At 45.8% G+C, this 20,021-nt stretch overlaps 1 protein-coding gene across 3 annotated transcripts in view; it reads right to left on the reverse strand.

Annotated features, from left to right (window-relative positions):
- LOC120909260 (glycine N-acyltransferase-like) overlaps positions 1-20,021 on the reverse strand; it is a 42,942-nt gene that overhangs the window by 18,621 nt on the left and 4,300 nt on the right. For 2 of the 3 annotated variants that reach the window (XM_040320995.1, XM_040320993.1), the window contains exons 2-4: positions 15,366-15,444; positions 15,184-15,291; positions 5,838-5,964 (exon numbers count right to left, since the gene is read on the reverse strand). In XM_040320995.1, coding sequence (XP_040176929.1) covers positions 5,838-5,964; positions 15,184-15,291; positions 15,366-15,443 — 313 coding nt within the window. In that variant the 5' untranslated portion in view covers position 15,444. Of the gene's footprint in view, positions 1-5,837; positions 5,965-15,183; positions 15,292-15,365; positions 15,445-18,047; positions 18,148-20,021 lie in introns of all 3 variants that reach the window. The other variant, XM_040320994.1, reaches the window with a different exon arrangement.

Raw genomic sequence — 20,021 nt, forward strand, 5'->3', positions numbered from 1 at the left:
AGGCACGATAGGCTGCACTGATGGGCAGCATTTATGGGCACTGAAAGGCAGCACTGATTGACATCACTGGTGGGCATCACTGGTAGGAACTTTATTTTTAGCCTTTTAAACCTATTGCCCATGGAAATGAATTTTGCAGTGTATTTGTATATAGTCTAAAGCCTTGTACACACGATCATGATCAGATCGTGTGATGACAGCCTGTTTGTACGCTCCATCGGACAGTTGCTGTCGGATTTTCTGCAGACTGTTGGATGGCAGGCTTTAAAATTTTCCGCAGACAATGGTTTGTTGTCAGATTTTCCGATCATGTGTACACAAGTCCGTCAGACAAAAGTCCAAAGTACAAACAGGCATGCTCGGAAGCAATGCTCACCAAACACAACATTAGCAGAAGGTGCCCAAAGGGTGGCACTAAAGAGCTGAAAAAACACATAGTACGTCACTACGTTTGGGTTTGTTGGCCGACAATTGTGTGCCGTTTGTATGCAAGACAAAATCCAGGCACACAACCTTCGGGCAAAAGTCTGACGCTTTGTCTGCGGAAAATCCGATCATGTGTCTTGGAGAGCAGCCCTCAGCCTTAGAAAATTTGCTCTTTTAAACTATTAATATGTAAACCCATCATTTCATGTTCCTGATATGTGCCTGCTGTACCATGTACTTGTATGTACTTTCTGTGAAATCTCTGGTGTTCCTGCCTCTGCTTTCCTATTAAAAACTTACCACACTAAAAACAGGAGAACACAGTGTGGTCAGTTCTCTAGCTATACTTAGCCTGCTCTCCTCCAATGATCAGACTTGTCCTGGCACTCCCCCATCCTGCACAGCAGGGGTCAAGTCCTGGGGAAAAAGTGTGGCAACTCCCACCAAAAAAAAAAAAAATTATACGCTCATATGCATAATTACTAAACCGCAAGTTTTTTTTTTGTTTTCGATCCACTGTACCTTAGTAATCCTTTATGTTACTGGCTGCTTCCTGTATATGGATTCATCGGGTAGTGTGCGGGTATTCCCTCACTTCCTCAATGCCGCAATGTCTCCTGGGAGGTCTGCCGCGAGTTATCGCGAGATTTTGAAAGAAGCAAGTTCTTTCTAAATCCCGCGATAACTCGGGGCAGACCTCTGCAATGTCTCCTGGGAACAATGACAAAAGCTCCCAGGAGACATTGCGGCATCGAGGAAGTGACGGAATACCCGCACACTACCCGATGAATCCATATACAGGAAGCGGCCAGTAACATAAAGGATTACTTAGGTTCGCCTGCCCCTGACAGTGACTCGTGCTGGGTATCGCTGCTTAATAAAGGATTGGTTCGGGCGGCTCGGCTGCTCTAGTCCTGCAAAGGGAACTAAGTTCCTGCTGTGAAAAAAGTGCAGGAACTCCGTTCCCACGCGTTCCCGCAGGGCTTGAGCCCTGCTGCACAGCCATTCACTGGGAAGTTCTGTGTGCTGCTGTTTCTCCTCCCCTAGCTCTCACAGTATGCCACTAAGAACAAAGGGAACAAAAGGAACTGATGGATCGATAGAGCACAGCTGGCTTGAATCCTGGATACCGGGTTCTCCTAGCTGCAAAAGCATCCACACACTGTGAGTTGACAATTATTCTGTTCTGTATTCACCTCTCCACCTTTCTGCACTTAGATTAGTGCCCTCTTGATGTATCTCTTAGCTGGTGCCATCCAGACTACTGTATAGCCCTGTACACATGGCCCAGAATCTCGTCAGGAAAAAAACGTTGTTTTTCCTGACGAGATTCTTGGCAAGACTCTTGCCGGCCGAGTGTACACACACTCCATTCAAAAGAACAACCATTCTTTTGAATGGCATGAACGCGGTGACGTCATCGAGTACGACGAGCATGCGCTCGTCACATTCGATGCCGTCGCCACCATCTTGCTTCACCCTACCTATTCCTTGGAAGCTACCGCGCATGCGTCAAAGTCATTTTGAGATTGCACGGTTTCCATGGAGAGGTAAGTATACACACGCTCGGGTTTCTCAGCAGGAAAACACTGCCGAGAATCTCACGATGAGAAAATAGAGAACAGGTTCTCTATTTTTCTCGTCGAGATTCTGGGCAGTTTTCTTGACGAGAAACCCTAAAGCCTTGTACACACGCACGGTATACTCGGCAAGAAAGCTCTGCCAGCAGTTTTCTTGCCAAGAAAACCGTGCGTGTGTACGAGGCTTATATCCAGTGTATCCATTCTGACAGTTTCCTTGGTGTCTTCCCGAGCTGAGAATCCTTTTGAGAACCATGATAAGCATAATTCGACTTACTTTATGTGAGGTGCCAATTGTCTTCCTTTAACCAGTTAAGGACCAGCCACCGCAGTTATACTGCGGCAGGTTGGCTCCCCTGGGCAAATCTCTGTAGCTGTACATCGGCCGCTTTAAGACCACTAGGGGGAGCAACGGCAAAGCCGATGCTTGTGCCCTACGGCCGTGTTGTCCGCCGGGCACCTGTGATCACTGCTGAGAGACAGAACGGAGATCTGTCGAAGTAAACAGACAGATCTTCATTCTGTCAGGAGAGAGGAAACAGATCTGCTGTTCATACTGATTATGAAGAGTGATCGGTCTCCTCCTCCAGGCAGTTCCACACCCCAGTTAGAAACACTCCCTAGGACACAAATTTAACCCCTTGATCGCCCCATGGTGTTAACCCCTTACCTGTCAATGACATTTACACAGTAATCAGTGGCTATTTTTTAGCTCTGATCGCTGTATAAATGTCAATGGTCCCAAAAAAGTGTCAAAAGTATCTGATTTGTACGCCTCAATGTCGCAGTCCCACTAAAAATCGCTGATCACTGCCATTACTAGTAAAAAAAAAATCATAATAAAAATGCCATAAACCTATAAGCTTTTTGTAGATGCTATAACTTTTGCACAGATCAATTAATATACGCTTATTGCGATTTATGTTTTCCCAAAAACATGTAGAAGAATACATATTGGCCTAAGCTGACTAAAAAGAAACATTTTTTTAAATTTTTTGTGGGGGATATTTATTATAGCACAAAAAACAACAACCCGCAGAGGTGATCGAATACCACCAAAAGACAGCTCTATTTGTTGGGAAAAAATGGCCTGGTCATTAAGGGGGCAAATCCTTCCGGCCCTTAAGTGGTTAATAAATGTTTATACACCCACTACACTAAGAAAAGGGAGTCACCGCTCCAGGTGGATCTTTAGCAGACAATAGGAGGAACCTCCCAGGAGTCCAAGGTGCTGGCAATGCACTAGGCAAACATGGAAAATATGGAAATCGATGGACAGCCGCACTCCGGATAAACTTGAGAAAGTTGTCTTTATTGATAAAAGTAAGACATGTACATCCAAAGATACAGTCACATAAGGGGACAGCCGACGCGTTTCGCACACAGTTAGTGCTTAGTCATGACAAAGCCTGGTACACACTATGAGTTTTTTTCCATTCAACCCAGTGGGTTGAATGAAAACAAACTGTCTTCTCTGGTCTGACGTTAGTACAGTGATCTCCCGCACTAAGCTGTTGTGTTCTTTATTTTAATTTGTTTTTATTGGGGTTTTTTAAAACATAACATAAATACAGTTTTCCTTATTTTATCATTAAGCGTACAAAAAAGTTTTTTTTCTATAATTAAAACATTTCATACATGTACATCACAACAATAAATACATATACATCACAACAATAAATACATATACATCACAACATTAAAACAATTACACATAACACAACAATATGGGACCATCCTACCTCCTCAATCTTTATTCTCTCCTCCCCCTAATCCCCTTTTAAAGTGCTCAGTGCCCACTTCTTAAACTATTAATACCTGTGCCCTTCATAATCTGTTCTTATGAGGGGACGAGAGTAAGCTCTCGTACCCCATTACCTATAAGCCTCTCTCAAACATAGTGAGCTGTTGTGTTCTGACAGGGGGACGGCCCCCCCGACAGAACACTTCGATCTGAAGCCAGTCAGCTGCTGCTTTTCCAGACAAATGGCCGGCTTCTGTCAAACCAGCTGTCATACACACGGGCCGAATGTCGGACGTTTTTTATTGAACCCGACGATGTTGCCTGGCATTCGGCCTCGGTGTACAGGGCTTTAGTCTACACACTTTGCTCTTTTTTAGGTAGATCCAACAGAGATGGCCGCAACTTTAAGGCGGCGTAGCGTATTGTATTTACGCTACGCCGCCTTAAGTCAGAGAGGCAAGTACTGTATTCTCAAAGTACTTGCCTCCTAACTTACGGCGGCGTAGCGTAAATGCGGCGGGCGCAAGCGCGCCTAATTCAAATTCGGCTGAGGGGGCGTGTTTTATTATAATAAGGCTTGACCCGACGTGATTGACGTTTTTTTGGAACTGCGCATGCGCCGTGCGCCTACATTTCCCAGTGTGCATTGCGGCTAAGTCCACCGCACGGGCCTATTGATTTCGACGTGGACGTAAACGACGTAAATCCCTATTCACGGACGACTTACGCAAACGATGTAACATTTTCGAATTTCGACGTGGGAACGGCGGCCATACTTAACATTACTATTCCATCAATTTGATGGAATAACTTTAGGCCTGCTAATGCGTTACGTATACGGCGTATCTGTACTGCGTCGGCCGGGCGTACGTCCGTGAATAGGCATTTCTAGTGATTTACATATTCTACGCTGACCGCAATGGAAGCGCCACCTAGCGGCCAGCCAAAATATTGCACCCCAAGATAGGACGGCACAAGTCGTATCTTAGATAGGTTTAAGTGTATCTCTGTTTGAGAATACACTTAAACCTAGGTCGGCGCAGATTCAGAGTTCAGTAGATACGCCGACCTAACTCTACCTGAATCTAGCTATTTGTCTTTTGCCTCTTATGCCGTGTACACACGATCGAAAACTCTGACAAGAAAAGTTTGATGTGAGCTTTTGGTCGGAAATTCAGACTGTGTGTAGGTGCATTCTGACTTTTTCTGTCGGAATTTCCGAGAGCAAAAATTTGAGAGCTTGTTCTCAATTTTTCCGACAAGAAAAGTTCTCGTATGCAATTCCGACACGCAAAAAAACATGCATGCTCAGAATCAATTTGACGCATGCTTGGAATCGTTAAACTACATTTTTCTCGGCTCATTGTAGTGTTGTACGTCACTGCGTTCTTGACGGTCAGAATTTTGTGTGACCGTGTGTGAGCAACACAAGTTTGAGCCAACATTCCGTCGGAAAAAAATCCACGGTTTTCTTGTCGGAATTTCCAATTGTGTGTACGCGGCATTAGAGATTTCTTCAGTCTCTCAGAAGTGCTGGATTAAGAGTGCTGGATTGTATTCCTCAGCGGTTCCTGAAGCCATAGGATTTATCCTGAGGATTTGGACCATGCTGTCTTTTCCATCAAAGTTGTTTGTCCCTGCCTAGGCTGCACCCATCGCAACATTTTTTTTATCATAGTAGCACTAACACAACTATCTCTCTGATATCAGCTTTCCCTCACTATTCCAACTCAAATACACAACAGTGAACTAGCTGATGGGATAGCTTTTTTTACATAGGGAGGGGGCAGGCACATTTTCAAAGCTTAATTATTTGCAACCTTGTTCACAGTTCATGCAATGAACTTTGGGAGGCTTCATTTTTTAATGAACCCATTAGTCCAACTGTTTGAGCTAACTGTAAATGTCCAAAGTTTGAGGCAAAACGAACCCAGCGGTGAACCCAAACCTCATGCTGATTCATGAATCTAGTAGTTGACTCAGCCCACCAGGCTCTGCTTACAGCTAAAATATCAGTCTTGGTGAATTGTACTGACCTTTCAATTTTACCAGTAGATTCACAAATTCATTCAGAACCTCTTCCTCACCTTGTATTTGAAGATCTTGTTTCCAGTTTACAACTCGGGGATCTTCCAGCATTTGGCGAAGATTCTGAAGGTCTTTACTGAACAGAAAGTAGGTATTGGTATACTGATCTGAGGGGTCCTTCATGTACTATACAGGGAATAACAGAATATTCATTGAAAATTTGATCAGATATAAAGGACAGACTGTAATAATTACTGTTCCTTTTAAAAGCCATATTTAGATGGTATAGGTGGCCAAACATTTGAAACTTTATATATGTAGCATACCCCTGAGGGAGCTGCTTTTGTTTGTTCAGTCCGTTACTCTAACTTTCAACCCCAATTAATTGTCCCAGCCCCTCTGGCACACCTAGCAATGTGATTAATGGAATAACAACAGGAATACACAACACAGTTCTGTTTGTAATTTACTTTAAGAAAAGTTAAGGTTAACATTAGTCAGCCAGGACCTGTGTAAGTACCCAGGACTTAGCTGAAACAGTTTAAAGAAAACAGTCAGGAACACTATGCAAACAACGAAAGCAATAGCTAACAATATGTACAGATTAAATTGACTCCCCACTAACTTTTGGTGTGTGTGGGATGCTGTGGCTAAAGGCGAACTCTAGGCCGGCCTACAATACCTCTAGTACACACCCAGTGAAATGATCTCAATATCCGGGGTGTGTCCCCTTTAGGGGCAACCGCGGTAATGTCCTGGAGGCAAAGCTTTGCATTTTATTATCTTCACTGGCAATGTAGGAGCTCTGTGGACAATATTTGGATGTGGTATTCTATGAAAAGCATTAAAGATTCCTGGGCAAAGCCCAGTCACCAAATCCTGTACACAGTCAGCGGTCCTCCCCTGAGCGATCCATCGATCTTAGATGCACGTGTGTCACAGTGGCATTCAGTCCTTGAGCTGTTGCAGGGTGTCGTTCTTTAGCATGGAAAGTCTGTTCCTCTGGGCTGGAGCTGCATGAACAATCTGTTCCTCTGGGCTGGAGTTTCAGGCTGTGTGCCCCTTGGTAGGCCGCGATTCCATACACACAAAGGGCCAGATTCTCAAAAGAGATACGACGGTGTATCTCAAGATACACCGTCGTATCTCTGTTTTAGGCCCCGGGTATCTATGCGTCTGATTCCTAGAATCATTTACGCATAGATACAGCGTAGATCCGACAGGTGTAAGTCACTTACACCGTTGGATCTCAGATGTAATTCCACGCTGGCCGCTAGGTGGCGTTTACGACGATTTCTCATTTGTCTATGCAAATGAGCCTGATACGCCGATTCCCGAACGTTTTTGCGCCGGCTCGTCATCGTTTACGTAGTTTCCGTAAGCGTAAACTTACCCCTGCTATATGAGGGGTAAGTTTACGAAGGTTCGTCGTATGCCATGTTAAGTATGGCGTCGGGTCAGCGTCGTCTTTTTCCGTTGTTTTACTAAGTCGTTCGCGAATAGAACTTAACATCAATGACGCTCACGTCGGCTTCATTGACGTTTTCCGTCGTGGGCTGGAGCATGCGCACTGGGCTATTTTTACGGCCGGCGCATGCACAGTTTGATCGGCGCGGGGAGGCGCTTAATTTAAATACAAGCCGGCCCCTTTGAATTACGCGGCCATACGCCGGGCCATTTACACTACGCCGCCGCAAATTACGGAGCAAGTGCTTGGAGAATACGGCACTTGCTCCAGTAAGTTGTGGCGGCGTAGTGTAAATGGCTTACACTACGCCGCCGCGGATTCTATGTGAATCTGCCCCAAAGAGTGCAGGAGATGCTCTCCTGATGGGGTGCAGGCACAAAGAGACTCTGGCCTAGTTCCTCTGGCTTTTTATCTCCTCCCCCACAGTCCTTTGCTGCTGCCTGATGATTGGCTCAGGCTCTTCCAATAGTGATTTTACAGACAACTTCCAATAGGGAGTTTACAAACAAGCAGTTCTGAGTGTCCGTGTGAAGAGAGAAAGGGGAGTAAAAAAGCCAACACTGCTGCAGCAGACAGTTCTCCCATCATAGATTAGATCAGTCTGGAGAAGTACCTGCTACACACTCCCCCCACCAAAGAACCTTTGGTCCCCAGAGGAAATAAAAAGTCTGTAACCTGTTACATGCTTTTTATATACAAGCGGAGAAAACAAGTTAGTGTGCACAAGAAATCAAACAGTTTTCACTGGCAGAGGAACCTCCCACCAATCAGCATGGGAAGGGAGGTTGTCCTGCCTACAGGCCACCTTAACTGGCCCAGCTAGATGTGCCAGGAGGGAGTTGAGGCTGTCCTCCACTAAATGTGTGGTGGAAGGATCAGGCGTCTCAAGAGTCCTTTTTGAGGTGAACACAGCTTGTCATGAGTCATTCTCTTAGGTGGGTGAATAGCCCTTCGCTCTCTGTTCTTTCGGCTCTGGTGTTACAGGCATGCTGGACTTTAATTCTTCCACAACTTCTTCTTCTCCCTGTATATCAGCCTCAATTCCCTCTTCTGTGAACGATTGGACATCTTTGGGGTCTGCTGTCGGCAGGGAAACTTGAGTGTCTTCCAACTCCTCAGAAGGCGGACTTTGGGGCACAAACTCAAGAGCATCTGGTCTGAGAGTCCCAGCGTCTGTCACTTTAGCCGGAGACGAAGGGGTGGTGGCAAACCCTGGCAGTTGATGTGGCCACAACCAGTCTATCCCATCTCTTCATCTTCACTGTCCTCATCTTCTACAGCGAGGGGTACTAGATCTCAATCTAGTGACTGGTCGGGATCTCTGAGAGGTTATGGGTGTGGACTGTGGATCTGGCGGTGGTGACAAACAAACTGCTTCTGATAGGGGAAGTAGATGGTTGCAATTTCAAGTCTTCAGCGGGCCTGTGCTCCCCTCTGGTTGGATTTAGTACACTGGGAGTTCTGGCAGTTGTTTGCAAATGACATAAGGCTGCGACTTCCAGCGGTCAGCCAACTTGTGCTTTTTAGGGACACCCAGAGTCCTTAGCAGCATCCTGTCACCTGGTTGTAAATCCTGCACTCAGACTCTGAGATTAAAGTTATTTTTATTTCTTAGTCCTCGGGCATCTGAGTTAGCTTGGGCCTTGTCATAGTCGGTCTTCAGACTTTTTTGCAGGCGGTCTACATACCCTCTGTGAAAGGTCGTTGAAGTATGATCTAAGGATGTGCCAAAGGCCAAGTCTACTGGCAGCCGGGCCTCCCATCCAAACATTAGACGATAAGGGGAGTATCCTGTGGCATCGTTTGCGGTGTTATAAGCGTGCACAGTGCTGCTTTTTCTCCGAATTCAAAGTCCCAAGCATATCCAGAAGGGTTCGGTTGAACCTATCTGGCTGAGGATCTCCTTTAGGATGGTATGGGGTGGTTCTGGAATTCTTAATACCTAACAAGTCTAAAGCCCTGTACACACGATCGGTTTGTCTGACTGCTTTCATCGGACAACCCGATCGTGTGTGGGCCCCATCGGTTTGTTTTCCATCGGTGAAAAAAATAGAACATGTTTTAAAATTTTCCTATGGATAACAAAACGATCGTCTGTGTGGAAGTCCATCGGTCAAAAATCCATGCATGCTCAGAATCAAGTCGACGCATGCTCGGAAGCATTGAACTTAATTTTTCTAAGTGCGTCGTAGTGTTTTTACGTCTCCGCGTTGGACACAGTCGGATTTTTGACCGATGGTGTTTAGGCAAGACTGATGAAAGTCAGCTTCATCGATATCCGACGAAAAAATCGATCGGATTAGATTCCATTAGATATTCGATTGTGTGTACAGGGCTTTAAAGTCTCTTGATAAGGCTGCTTTCAAAATCTCTTCCTTGATCAGAATGGATGCGTTGGGGCAGGCCATAGTGTACAAAGAACTTCTCCACAAGGACCTTGGCTACCGTGGATGCTTGTTGATCCTTTGTGGGGAAGGCCTGGGCATACCTAGTGAAATGATCAGTCACTACCAGGATATTTCCTTGTCCACTCATATCAGGCTCCAAGCACAGAAAGTCAATGCTCACCAGCTCCATGGGTCCCTGACTCTGAAGATGGCCCATTGGGGCTGCTCGGTGAGGCAAGAATTTCCTTTGGATGCATCTGATACAGGAGTGGCAGTAGCCCTCGACTTCAGCCCGCATGCAGGGCCAATAGAATAGGCCAGAACTGGGGCAGTCGTTAGACTCCATTTCAGCTGCCTAAAGGCCTCTTCACATTGGGCAGTCCACTGTTTCTGAATGGACTCTCTGGGTTTTCTGGGCCCTCCTGCTGGTCTGACAGGCCTTTTTAGGTCATCATCTTCCTCCTCACTTTTCAGTAGCTCATTGAGTGGGCAGGCTATCTTAGCGAATCCCTCAACAAATCTTCTGTAATAGGAGCCGAATCCCAGAAATGACCCGAGTTCAGTCACATTAGTGGGCTTTGACCAGAAGGTGACAGCTTCCAGCTTCTGGGGATCTGTGGCCACTAAGTCTGCAGACACGATGTGACCAAGGTAGTTGACCGAGGGTTGATAAAACTGGCACTTTGAGAGACAGCTTTAGCTTCTTTTTAGGACCTTCTCCAGACGCTCTTCATGTTCCTCTGGGTTTTCCCAAAGATGATGATGTCATCCAAGTTCACCAACACCTCTATCAAGTTCATGTCACCCACGGTCTTCTCCATGAGAATTTGGAAAGTGGCTGGGGCACCGGACAAACCCTGAGGCATGCAGTCGAACTCAAAGAACCCCACTGTGGTAATAAAGGCAGTTTTCTCTCTATCATCAGGATGCATGGGGATTAGATAATACCCGCTCTTCAGGTCCAGTACGCTGAACCACTTGGCCCCTGACAGGCTCTGCAAAGCGTCTTCTATCCGTGGTGTGTTTTAATGGTTGGGAATGGTTCTTCTGTTCAATGTTCTGTAGTCGATACAAAGCCTCAGTGATCCATTCTTCTTCCGTACCACCACTATCGGAGAAGCGTATGGGCTCCAGGACTCTCGAATGATACCTGCTTTCTTCAATTCTGCCAATTGTTCATGCAGGTCTTCAGGGAATCTGTCGCACACTCTCTCTCTTCTTGCAGATGGATCCGGTGTTGAGCGCTCTTTGCACACCCCACATCGAATTCACTCTTTGAGAATGTGGCCTGCCATCTCAAGAGCTGAGTTTTGGCTCTTTCTTTTCATTCAGGAGAGAGGGGAGTGTTCTTCGGATAGAACTCCTCTACAGGTATGCCATCCTTTTCTTCCCCCACCAATTCAGACGGTGAGACTGGGGTGGCCGTGTTCACTTGGCCCAACATCCGAGCCGGCATCTTCACAGGTGAGGTGGTTATGTTGCGAACACTAACTGAGACCTTCCCATGACTTCTCTGCAATGCCTTAGTTGGAACCACTTCAGGAATTATCTTCACTCCCATGTCTTCTTTCTGCCTGTCAGCTTCAAGGACAATGAAAGGGCCTGGTTGCTGCTAGTTAAAGCGGGAGTTCACCCATTTCTAAAAAAATTTTTTTTCTTCCCCTAGATTCCTGCTCGTTCGGTCTAGGGGAATCGGCTATTTGTATTAAAATAGGTGCAGTACTTACCCGTTTTCGAGCTGCATCTTCTTCCGTCGCTTCCGGGTATGGTCTTCGGGAGCGGGCGTTCCTTCTTGATTGACAGTCTTCCGAGAGGCTTCCGACGGTCGCATCCATCGCGTCACTCGTAGCCGAAAGAAGCCGAACGTCGGTGCGGCTCTATACTGCGCCTGCGCACCGACGTTCGGCTTCTTTCGGAAAATCGTGACGCGATGGATGCGACCGTCGGAAGCCTCTCGGAAACCTGTCAATCAAGAAGGAACGCCCATTCCCGAAGCCCATACCCGGAAGCGACGGAGAGGATGCGTCTCGTAAACGGGTAAGTACTGCACCTATTTTTAAATAAATAGCCGATTCCCCTAGTAATAACGAGCAGGAATCTAAGGGGGAAAAGTGCCCTCTAAGGGTGAACCCCCGCTTTAAGCTTGACTGACGCGCTCAAGCAAGCTACCATATTTATCGGGGTATTGCGCGCTCCGGTGTATAGCGCGCACCCCTAAAGTGGACCCGCATTCCTGTAAAAAAAAGATTTTAGTACTTACCGTTTTGGTGTCTTGCGCGGCGTCCATCCGCGGCCTCGTCTGGTCCGGCGTCCGTCTGCGGCTTCGGTGGTGTCCTCCTCGTCGGGTCCGGCGTCCTTCTGCGGTGTCCTCCCCGCTCGATCGCTGCTTCCCGCGCTGAGTTTGAACTACTGAGCCGGCATATACCGAGCGCAGTACACTCGTGTATAGTCGGGCTGGCTCGGCTCCTCTCGCAGTCACGTCCTGTGCGTCCTGTACATCCAGGACGTGACTGCGAGAGGAGCCGAGCCTGCCCGACTATACACGAGTGTACTGCGCTCAGTATATGCCGGCGCAGTAGTTCTAACTCGGCGTATATCGCGCACCCACGATTTTGCCCTGAATTTCAGGGCAAAAAAGTGCGCAGTATACGCCGATAAATACGGTACCTCACCGGGCTGCAACACTTTCTCACTCCGGTCCAAGCACCAGATCTTTCCCACTCCTTCAGCTGGGGCCTTCTGTTCTTGCACCAGACGCTGATAGGCTTGTCTCAACATGGGGTGGACATCTGTAGTTGAAGTGTCCTGCTCTTGGGCAAGAGGTGTTAGCAGTCTCTTGACAAGGTCAATATTAGTCCCGATGATGAGGGAATTTTTACTAGCCCCTGTTGGGCAGGGACAGACCACTGAGTCCAGGGGTCTGGACTTCTTCTGTGGTCTCCTTGCATCGTTGGGTTTTCTTGAGCTAGCTAATGTCGATGGGCACCCGGTTGACTCCTTCACCGGGGACCCTCTGGAGTTTCCCGCCTGCTTTCGTTATTGTGTTTCAGCCTTCACTGGGCTTGGGCATACTTGTTGATAATGTCCGACTCCTCCCCAGTTGAAACAAATCCCTTGGTTTGCTGGCTTCTTCATCTGAGCAACCATAGAGCTTAAAGACTTCTTGGGTCCCTCTGAGACTTCATCGCTGGGTAGAACAATTGGCTTGGCAGTCAACAGGGCCATCATCTCTCTCAGCTGTGACACTTGAGTCTTAAGAAGCTTGACCTGAGTGTCGCCATCAGCTGCACTGACCATCCATTCTGGCTTTCCTTTTTGTTTTCCAGCATGGCCTCCTCTTCCCGCGCAATCCGGATCAGGTCTGGATACTTCAAGATGCCACCATCTTGCCAGGTTCTCAAAAGGAGGGAGATGGACCCCATCTCCCTCCTAGGGTTGAGCACCCCTCAAGACTAGCTGTGCTCGGATTTCATCCACCTTCCTAGGGTCTAGAAGCTTCTTCAGCAAGATGGTATATAATTTTGTCCAAACGTCTTATGTACGCGACAGCTTCTCTCCCCCATTTTGGTAAGTGTGCTCCAACTGGTAAATAAGATCACAAACGTTCTCTGTGCGCCCAAACACATCCTGCAGCATGTTCAGATAGTCCTGGGCGATGGCTTGTGAGTCTCAGGAATATCGCATTCATCCAAGGCTTGTGTGGCCTTTTCCAGCCATTCTTCAAAGTTGTCCTCCCCTGTAGGCACTGGTTGCCTTCCAGAGAAAACCCTGAGCTTCCGATACCCAGTTGCCGAGTATGTCGGAGGGTCTCTCTGACATTTTGAAACAAAGTCTCCCAGGGCAGCAAGGAGTTCTGGTTCAATCGTGGCCAGAGGTGACGGGAAGGGAATGTCTTCTTTATTTGACTCAGCTTGACTGGAGGAGCTAGGACCCTCCTCTGGAACCTTCAGATGGATTACACAAAGCTCCGTCTTGTTAGCCAATTACACACTGGCACCTTTAAAGTTTTCAGGGATTCCTTGTTTCCACTCTAGGTAAATGGGAAAGTTGTTGGGGGGCAGTAAAAGTACGGCTCAACCAAAGTGTTTTATATCCCTCAAGTTTGACTTGTTAGCAACCCCTTACAATGGCCAGATATCCATAACATTATGGATACGTTTTTCCAACTGTCATTTTGCTGTATAATGAGACTGTCCTAGTGGTCAATAAGCATAACTCATTGAACTACAGAATGTCAGTTGGTAAAGGTTAGCCAGAAAGTCAAGGAAAGTCAGCCACCAGTGAGACCAGTGGAGAATGGACAAAACTTTTTAATAATGCCACGTACACATGATTATTTTTCGGGTTGTAAAAAACTAAGTTTTTCAGGCTCTAGAAAAAACAACGTTTTTTTCCGCTTCATCATTAAAACGGCCTTGCCTACACACGATCGTTAAAAAAAATGCTCTAGCAAAGCGCGGTGACGTACAACACGTACGACGGCACTATAAAGGGGAAGTTCTATTCGGATCACGCCACCCTTTGTGCTGCTTTAGCTGATTTTGTGTTAGTAAAAGACGATTCGCGTTTTTCTCTGTTACAGCGTGATGAATGTGCTTACTACATTACGAACAGTAGTTTTACCAGAACGAGCGCTCCCGTCTCATAACTTGCTTCTGAGCATGCGCGGGTTTTTCACGTCGTTCAAGCCCACACACGATCATTTTTTACAACCCGAAAAATGACAACGTTTAAAACGTTGTGAAAAAATAGAGCATGTTTGAAAAAAAATTGGGCCGTTTTTCAGAACCTGCAAAAATGCTCTGAAGCCCACACACAATAGTTTTAAATGACATTTTTAAAAAACGTCGTTTTTTAAAATCCGAAAAATGATTGTGTGTACGCAGCATAAGACTAAGGCCCCGTACACACGACCAAACATGTATGCTGAAACTGGTCCGCGGGCCAGTTTCAGCATACATGTTCGGTCGTGTGTAGGCGCGAGCGGGCCGAATTCCAGCAAACATTTGCCCGCCGGGCCTTTTCCCAGCGGGCAAATATTCTTGAACGTGTTTTAAAACCGTCCGCTGGAATCCTGCCCGCTCGGACATGTACGGTCGTCAGTACAGACCTACCGTACATGTCCGAGCGCCCGCCGTCCCTCGCATGCGTCGAATGACTTCGACGCATGCGTGGAAGCCTTTAAATGGCAGGCCCGCCCACGTCGCCGCGTCATCGTCGCGGCGACGACGCGGACACGCCCCGCGTAGTGTTTACGCGCGGACTTCTGTACGATGGTTAGTACAACCATCGTACAGAAGCCCTCTGGCAGGCATTTACGGTGAAAACGGTCCGACGGACCGGTTTCACCGTACATGTTTGCTCGTGAGTACCCGGCCTAAGAGCAGGCAGGACTTTTAAAAATGGAATATATAGATTCACTCGAAATATGCTGTTTTTTGATTTGACAAAAACCAAAGGCAAAGGAAATCAAAATACAACATCATGGTTTTACACTGACGCAGAATTCCTTTGTCAATCTCCCATACTGGTGCCATTGTTTAAACTCACCTCCAATGAGGGACGACATATGACGGTGGAGACGTCTGGCCACTGGTCAACCAGGACCTCTAGTTTGAATGGGTTGCCAATGATCACGTGATGCAGAGCTCCACATGCCTAAATGATAAACATAATGAGGATAAAGTCACACAACATACTCAGGGGAATTTAGGAGGATACCTCTGACCCACCTTCAGCGATTCTGGAAAGCTGTGGGCTAAAAGTCGTCTCAGAGTAGCAAGCTTCGATGAACAAGTCAGGACAAGCATTCTGTGAAAAGAGTACATTTAATTGATTTTCCTTTACATCCTGTCCCAAGTGATACCCGTAAAAGAAATGGGGATTGCAGGTTTCACCAGGACAGAAGGGCACAAATGGCAAGAACTCTTATGCCGCGTACACACGATCGTTTTTTGGGTTGTAAAAAAAAAAGTTTTTCAGGCTCTAGAAAAAAACAAAGTTTTTTTCAACTTGATCATTAAAACGGCATTGCCTACACACGATCGTGAAAAAAAATGCTCTAGCAAAGTGCGGTGACGTACAACACGTACAACGGCACTACAAAGGGGAAGTTTCATTCGGATGACGCCACCCTTTGGGCTGCTTTAGCTGATTTTGTGTTAGTAAAAGACGATTCGCGCTTTTCTGTCTGTTACAGCGTGATGAATGTGCTTGCTCCATTATGAACGACAGTTTTACCAGAACGAGCGCTCCCGTCTCATAACTTGCTTCTGAGCATGCGCGGATTTTTCACGTCAAAGCCCACACACGACCATTTTTTACAACCCGAAAAACGACAACGTTTAAAACGTCGTGAGAAAATAGAGCATTTTTTAAAAAAATATGGGCCGTTTTTCAGAACCCGATAAATGCTCTGAAGCCCACACACGATTGTTTAAATTACATTTTTTTTAAAACGTTGTTTTTTACAACCCGAAAAACGATTGTGTGTACGCGGCGTAAGAACTTCTAACCCTTCTCCAAGTTCTATAAATGTAATTTTATTTTTGTATCCGTCCCTATTGGAGAGATTTCCCATCACTTCCAGTCAAAGTAACCCTCCACAGTGGGAACACACACAGCAATAAAAACCTGACAGAAAATCTAAGCCTTTTCTGCTCAATACAGAACTAAATAAAATATTTTGACTGAAGTTACAATTTAACTTGTTTGCTGACAGATCTGTTTCTTTTTATGCCTGAAGATTAATTTAAACCCACAAACATTTATATACTTTTTTTTTTTCATTCAAATATTTGTTATTGTTTTTTTGATATGTAACACAAATAGTACATTAACAATTTGGTTCGATAAACAGTTATATACTTTTTGATACCCTAAAATGAAATGGTTGCAATGCCAATTTTTTTATGTTACCTGATATTTGCGCAACAGTTTATCAAGTGCAAACATTTTCAGTAAAAACCACAGCAAAGTTCATTTTGGGTCACACAATTTTGGCAAAATATAAAAGATGAGGGTTAACCAAGTAGGTACCCAATATGTCAAAGTCATATGGGCTTTGGGAGCAGACTAAAAGCAAAAAAATATATATACCAGTATATATGGCATCAGATTATTTATTTGTTATGCTTTGATACAGCCCATATATTTTATGGTAGTAGAAAATCTCCTGACAAAGCCAGATTAGGTTTTAGGCGAATCATATTGAGATGACTACTTCGGACTACCAACAATGGATATGTTCACAAATCTGCATCACTCTATGTACATTGTATAATTAATCGATATGCCTTTAGATATACAGTATATAGATTATATATATATATATTTTTTTTTACAAAACTACTAGTTTTTATGGGATTTTTGAACATCAATAAAAATGTTGAATTTCATATGTTTTTGTTGATACTCTGCACCTCAAAAGTTAAACATTTTACGCATTCCTGTTTTGGCATTTAATTGGGATGTTTGTGCCCTTGGTTTCCCCTATCTTTTGCATACAGTGGCCCGGATTCACAAAGCACTTGCGCTGACGTATCTCCAGCTGCGTAAGTGCAAATATGCGCAGTCATATCTGTGCGCCGTACCCACAAACTAAGATACGCCTAAAAACAGGCTTAATCCCACCGACGTAACTTGCCTATTCCGGTGTAGGGTGGGCGCACATTTACGCTGGCCGCATGGTGGCGCTGCCATTGATTAGCCATTCAAATATGCAAATGAGGAAAATACGGCGATTCACGAACCTGCGCCCGCCCGACGCAGGCTACGAGAGGTGCGCGTAAGTTGTACGTCCGGCGTAAAGTTAAGCCCCATAAAGGAGGTGTAACTCAGCAGCAGACATGTAAAAGGTCTGCATCAGGGAACAGAAGCCGTCGGTTTTTACGTAGTTTGCGTTGGACGTGTGTCTGGATATTCGCAGATTACGTTCATGGCGTAGGCAGTGAGCCGGCGTATCTTAGGCAGTTCCGACGTGGTTATGAGCATGCGCACGGGGATGCGTCCACGACAAGATGCATGCGCAGTTTGTTCAACGTACTTGTCTGGCTCTCAAACCATCATTTGCATGGGGTCATGCCTCATTTGCATGGGGCAAGCCCACTTCCACCTACGCCTTCGAAATATACGCCACTCCGACGCAGCTTTGGGAGCACTGGCTTCCTGAATGCAGTGCTTGCCTCTCTGCGCTGCGTCGGCGTAGCGTACAGGAGATACGCTACGGCGGCATAAATGTGCGCCGCTGTCTGTGAATCCGGACCAGTATATCCTAACCCATTACCTAGTCAATGCCAAAAATGAAATTATTACTAGTGGACTACTGGGCCAATATGTGTATCATGCCTTAAAATGATCTTGCCCCAAACACATCCATTGTGATGGAAGATGTCAAGGTAACTTTCACATCTTACCTGCTGTAGTGTAGCTTCACACGATGCCCAACTGTATTGTTATCCTTCCTACCTCATATGATGTTGGGCGTCACATGCACTAAGATCTTCAAGCAAGATTCTGGATAAAGTAACATCAAGTGATGATGAGCCTTAATATTAAACCAAAGCTTCCAACCTTCAACTTTTTTTGGCTCTATTCAAGCCTTGAGTTTTCTGAGGTAGTCTACCATATAACTTGCTTAAGTTATATATTAGTATTTTTTGGCAGAACACTAGACTAGAAGACATGGAAGATTGTTTGAACAGGTTTTAAAGATTCCTTAAAATGTAACTGTACTTTAAAATCTAATGCCAGCCAGAAGCCATTTCCTGTCCCTGTTACACCTGTACAAAAAATCGAAGATGTGGATGTTACCAGAACAGGAAGCCCTGGATAGGAAAAAAAAACACTGCCTGTAGTTCTAACCCTTTCTCATTCTGCTATAAACATGTTTTTGTCTGTGTCCCAAGATATTTTTCATCACTTCCTTCCCTGGCAAGAAGTGAGGGCCAAGCTCCCCCAGTAGAGACACAGAGGTCAATAAAAATAAAAGCCGCTAACCCAACCTTACTCTATCCAAAGCAACAATTATGGCTAGATTTGGGCATTGAGCAAGTGTTAGTCATAGATGCTGTTTGAACACAATTCAGGGGAAAGCAATACAATAGTTCTATCTTTATATGTACAGGATTGTGTGCCATTACACTCTTTTTGAGCAATGAGTCCCCTTTGTGTAAGCGATATACATTGCAAGGATTTTAAATATGCATCTTTGCAGATTCAAATATTTCGCTGTTCTGAGGAAGCAGCTGTTTCAAGAAGATCACAAGACACAGCATACACAAAGCATCAGTGGAAGAGGACCCGAACCAGTGTGGAATGCATTGGCCCGGAAGTGACGAAAAAGGGGCAGGGCGCGTTTTGGAGCAAACACGTTTCGGAGCCAATAGACGCTCCGAAGCGCGTCCTGCCCCCTTTTACGTCACTTCCACCCAAAGCATTCCACGCTGGTTCTGGTCCTCTTCCGCTGACATCACTTCCGGGTCTTGCATTCCATGCCAATCCCGGCTGTCCCTTCTGGCATTTCCTACTGCTGCGGCTCCCATCTGCTGGTCACTTCTGGCCAATGTGTTCCACGCTGGTTCTGGCTCTCTTCTGCTGACGTCACTTCCAGGTCTTGCGTTCTGGTCCAGCAACGTAGCTGTCCCATCTGGCTTTTCCTACTGCTGCAGCTCCCCTCTGCTGGTCAGCTGGGATCTCCTGCTGCATACTGGACCACCTCCAGGACCACCCCACCGGGACCACCCTGACACTGGACTATTATTCCACCATACCTACCATTATGAGCCTTGTTTTTATCTTACTTCTAGTAAGTGTATTTGAACTCCTTTGGGCTATTAAAGTCTTTCATTGCTGCACTTAGAGGCGCCTTTGTGTTTGTTTTGTCTTTACCAGAGATTGCTTCCCTCTTGAAGTGTTGCCCAAGAGCCTATATTGTATGTTCAATTTCTAAGGACTAAGTATCCCATAGTACCTTTCTGCCTGAAAGCAACGATCATGTGGTTTGTTTCCTGTACTGGTTGTGTCTCCTGCAGCTCAGACATCTCAATGAAATGTGTGACACAGTGGTGTATATTTACAAGGCATAGTAAAAATTTGTCACAAATCTCAAGAAATATCAAGTTTCTGTTGTAATGCATTTTTGCTGGCATTTTTAACTCCTTGTTTTTGGGCATTTAAGTGAGTTTTACATGCGTTTTTATTTGCTGTGAATATCTGCTGTTAACCAATGAAGATGCTCTTCCTGTAGGTAATAGAAACATGGCTGATTTTGCACCCCTGTTTACAGCTGCCACAGCAAGTGTTGCAGTCTTCACTGCAGCTGAGCACATAGGGGGGTATCCAGGGAAGGTGTTTCTAACCATGGGATGACAAGCTGACATGTGCTCACC

This window comes from Rana temporaria, chromosome 8 (genome assembly GCF_905171775.1).
Source record: "Rana temporaria chromosome 8, aRanTem1.1, whole genome shotgun sequence".
Taxonomy (NCBI): Eukaryota; Metazoa; Chordata; class Amphibia; order Anura; family Ranidae; genus Rana; species Rana temporaria.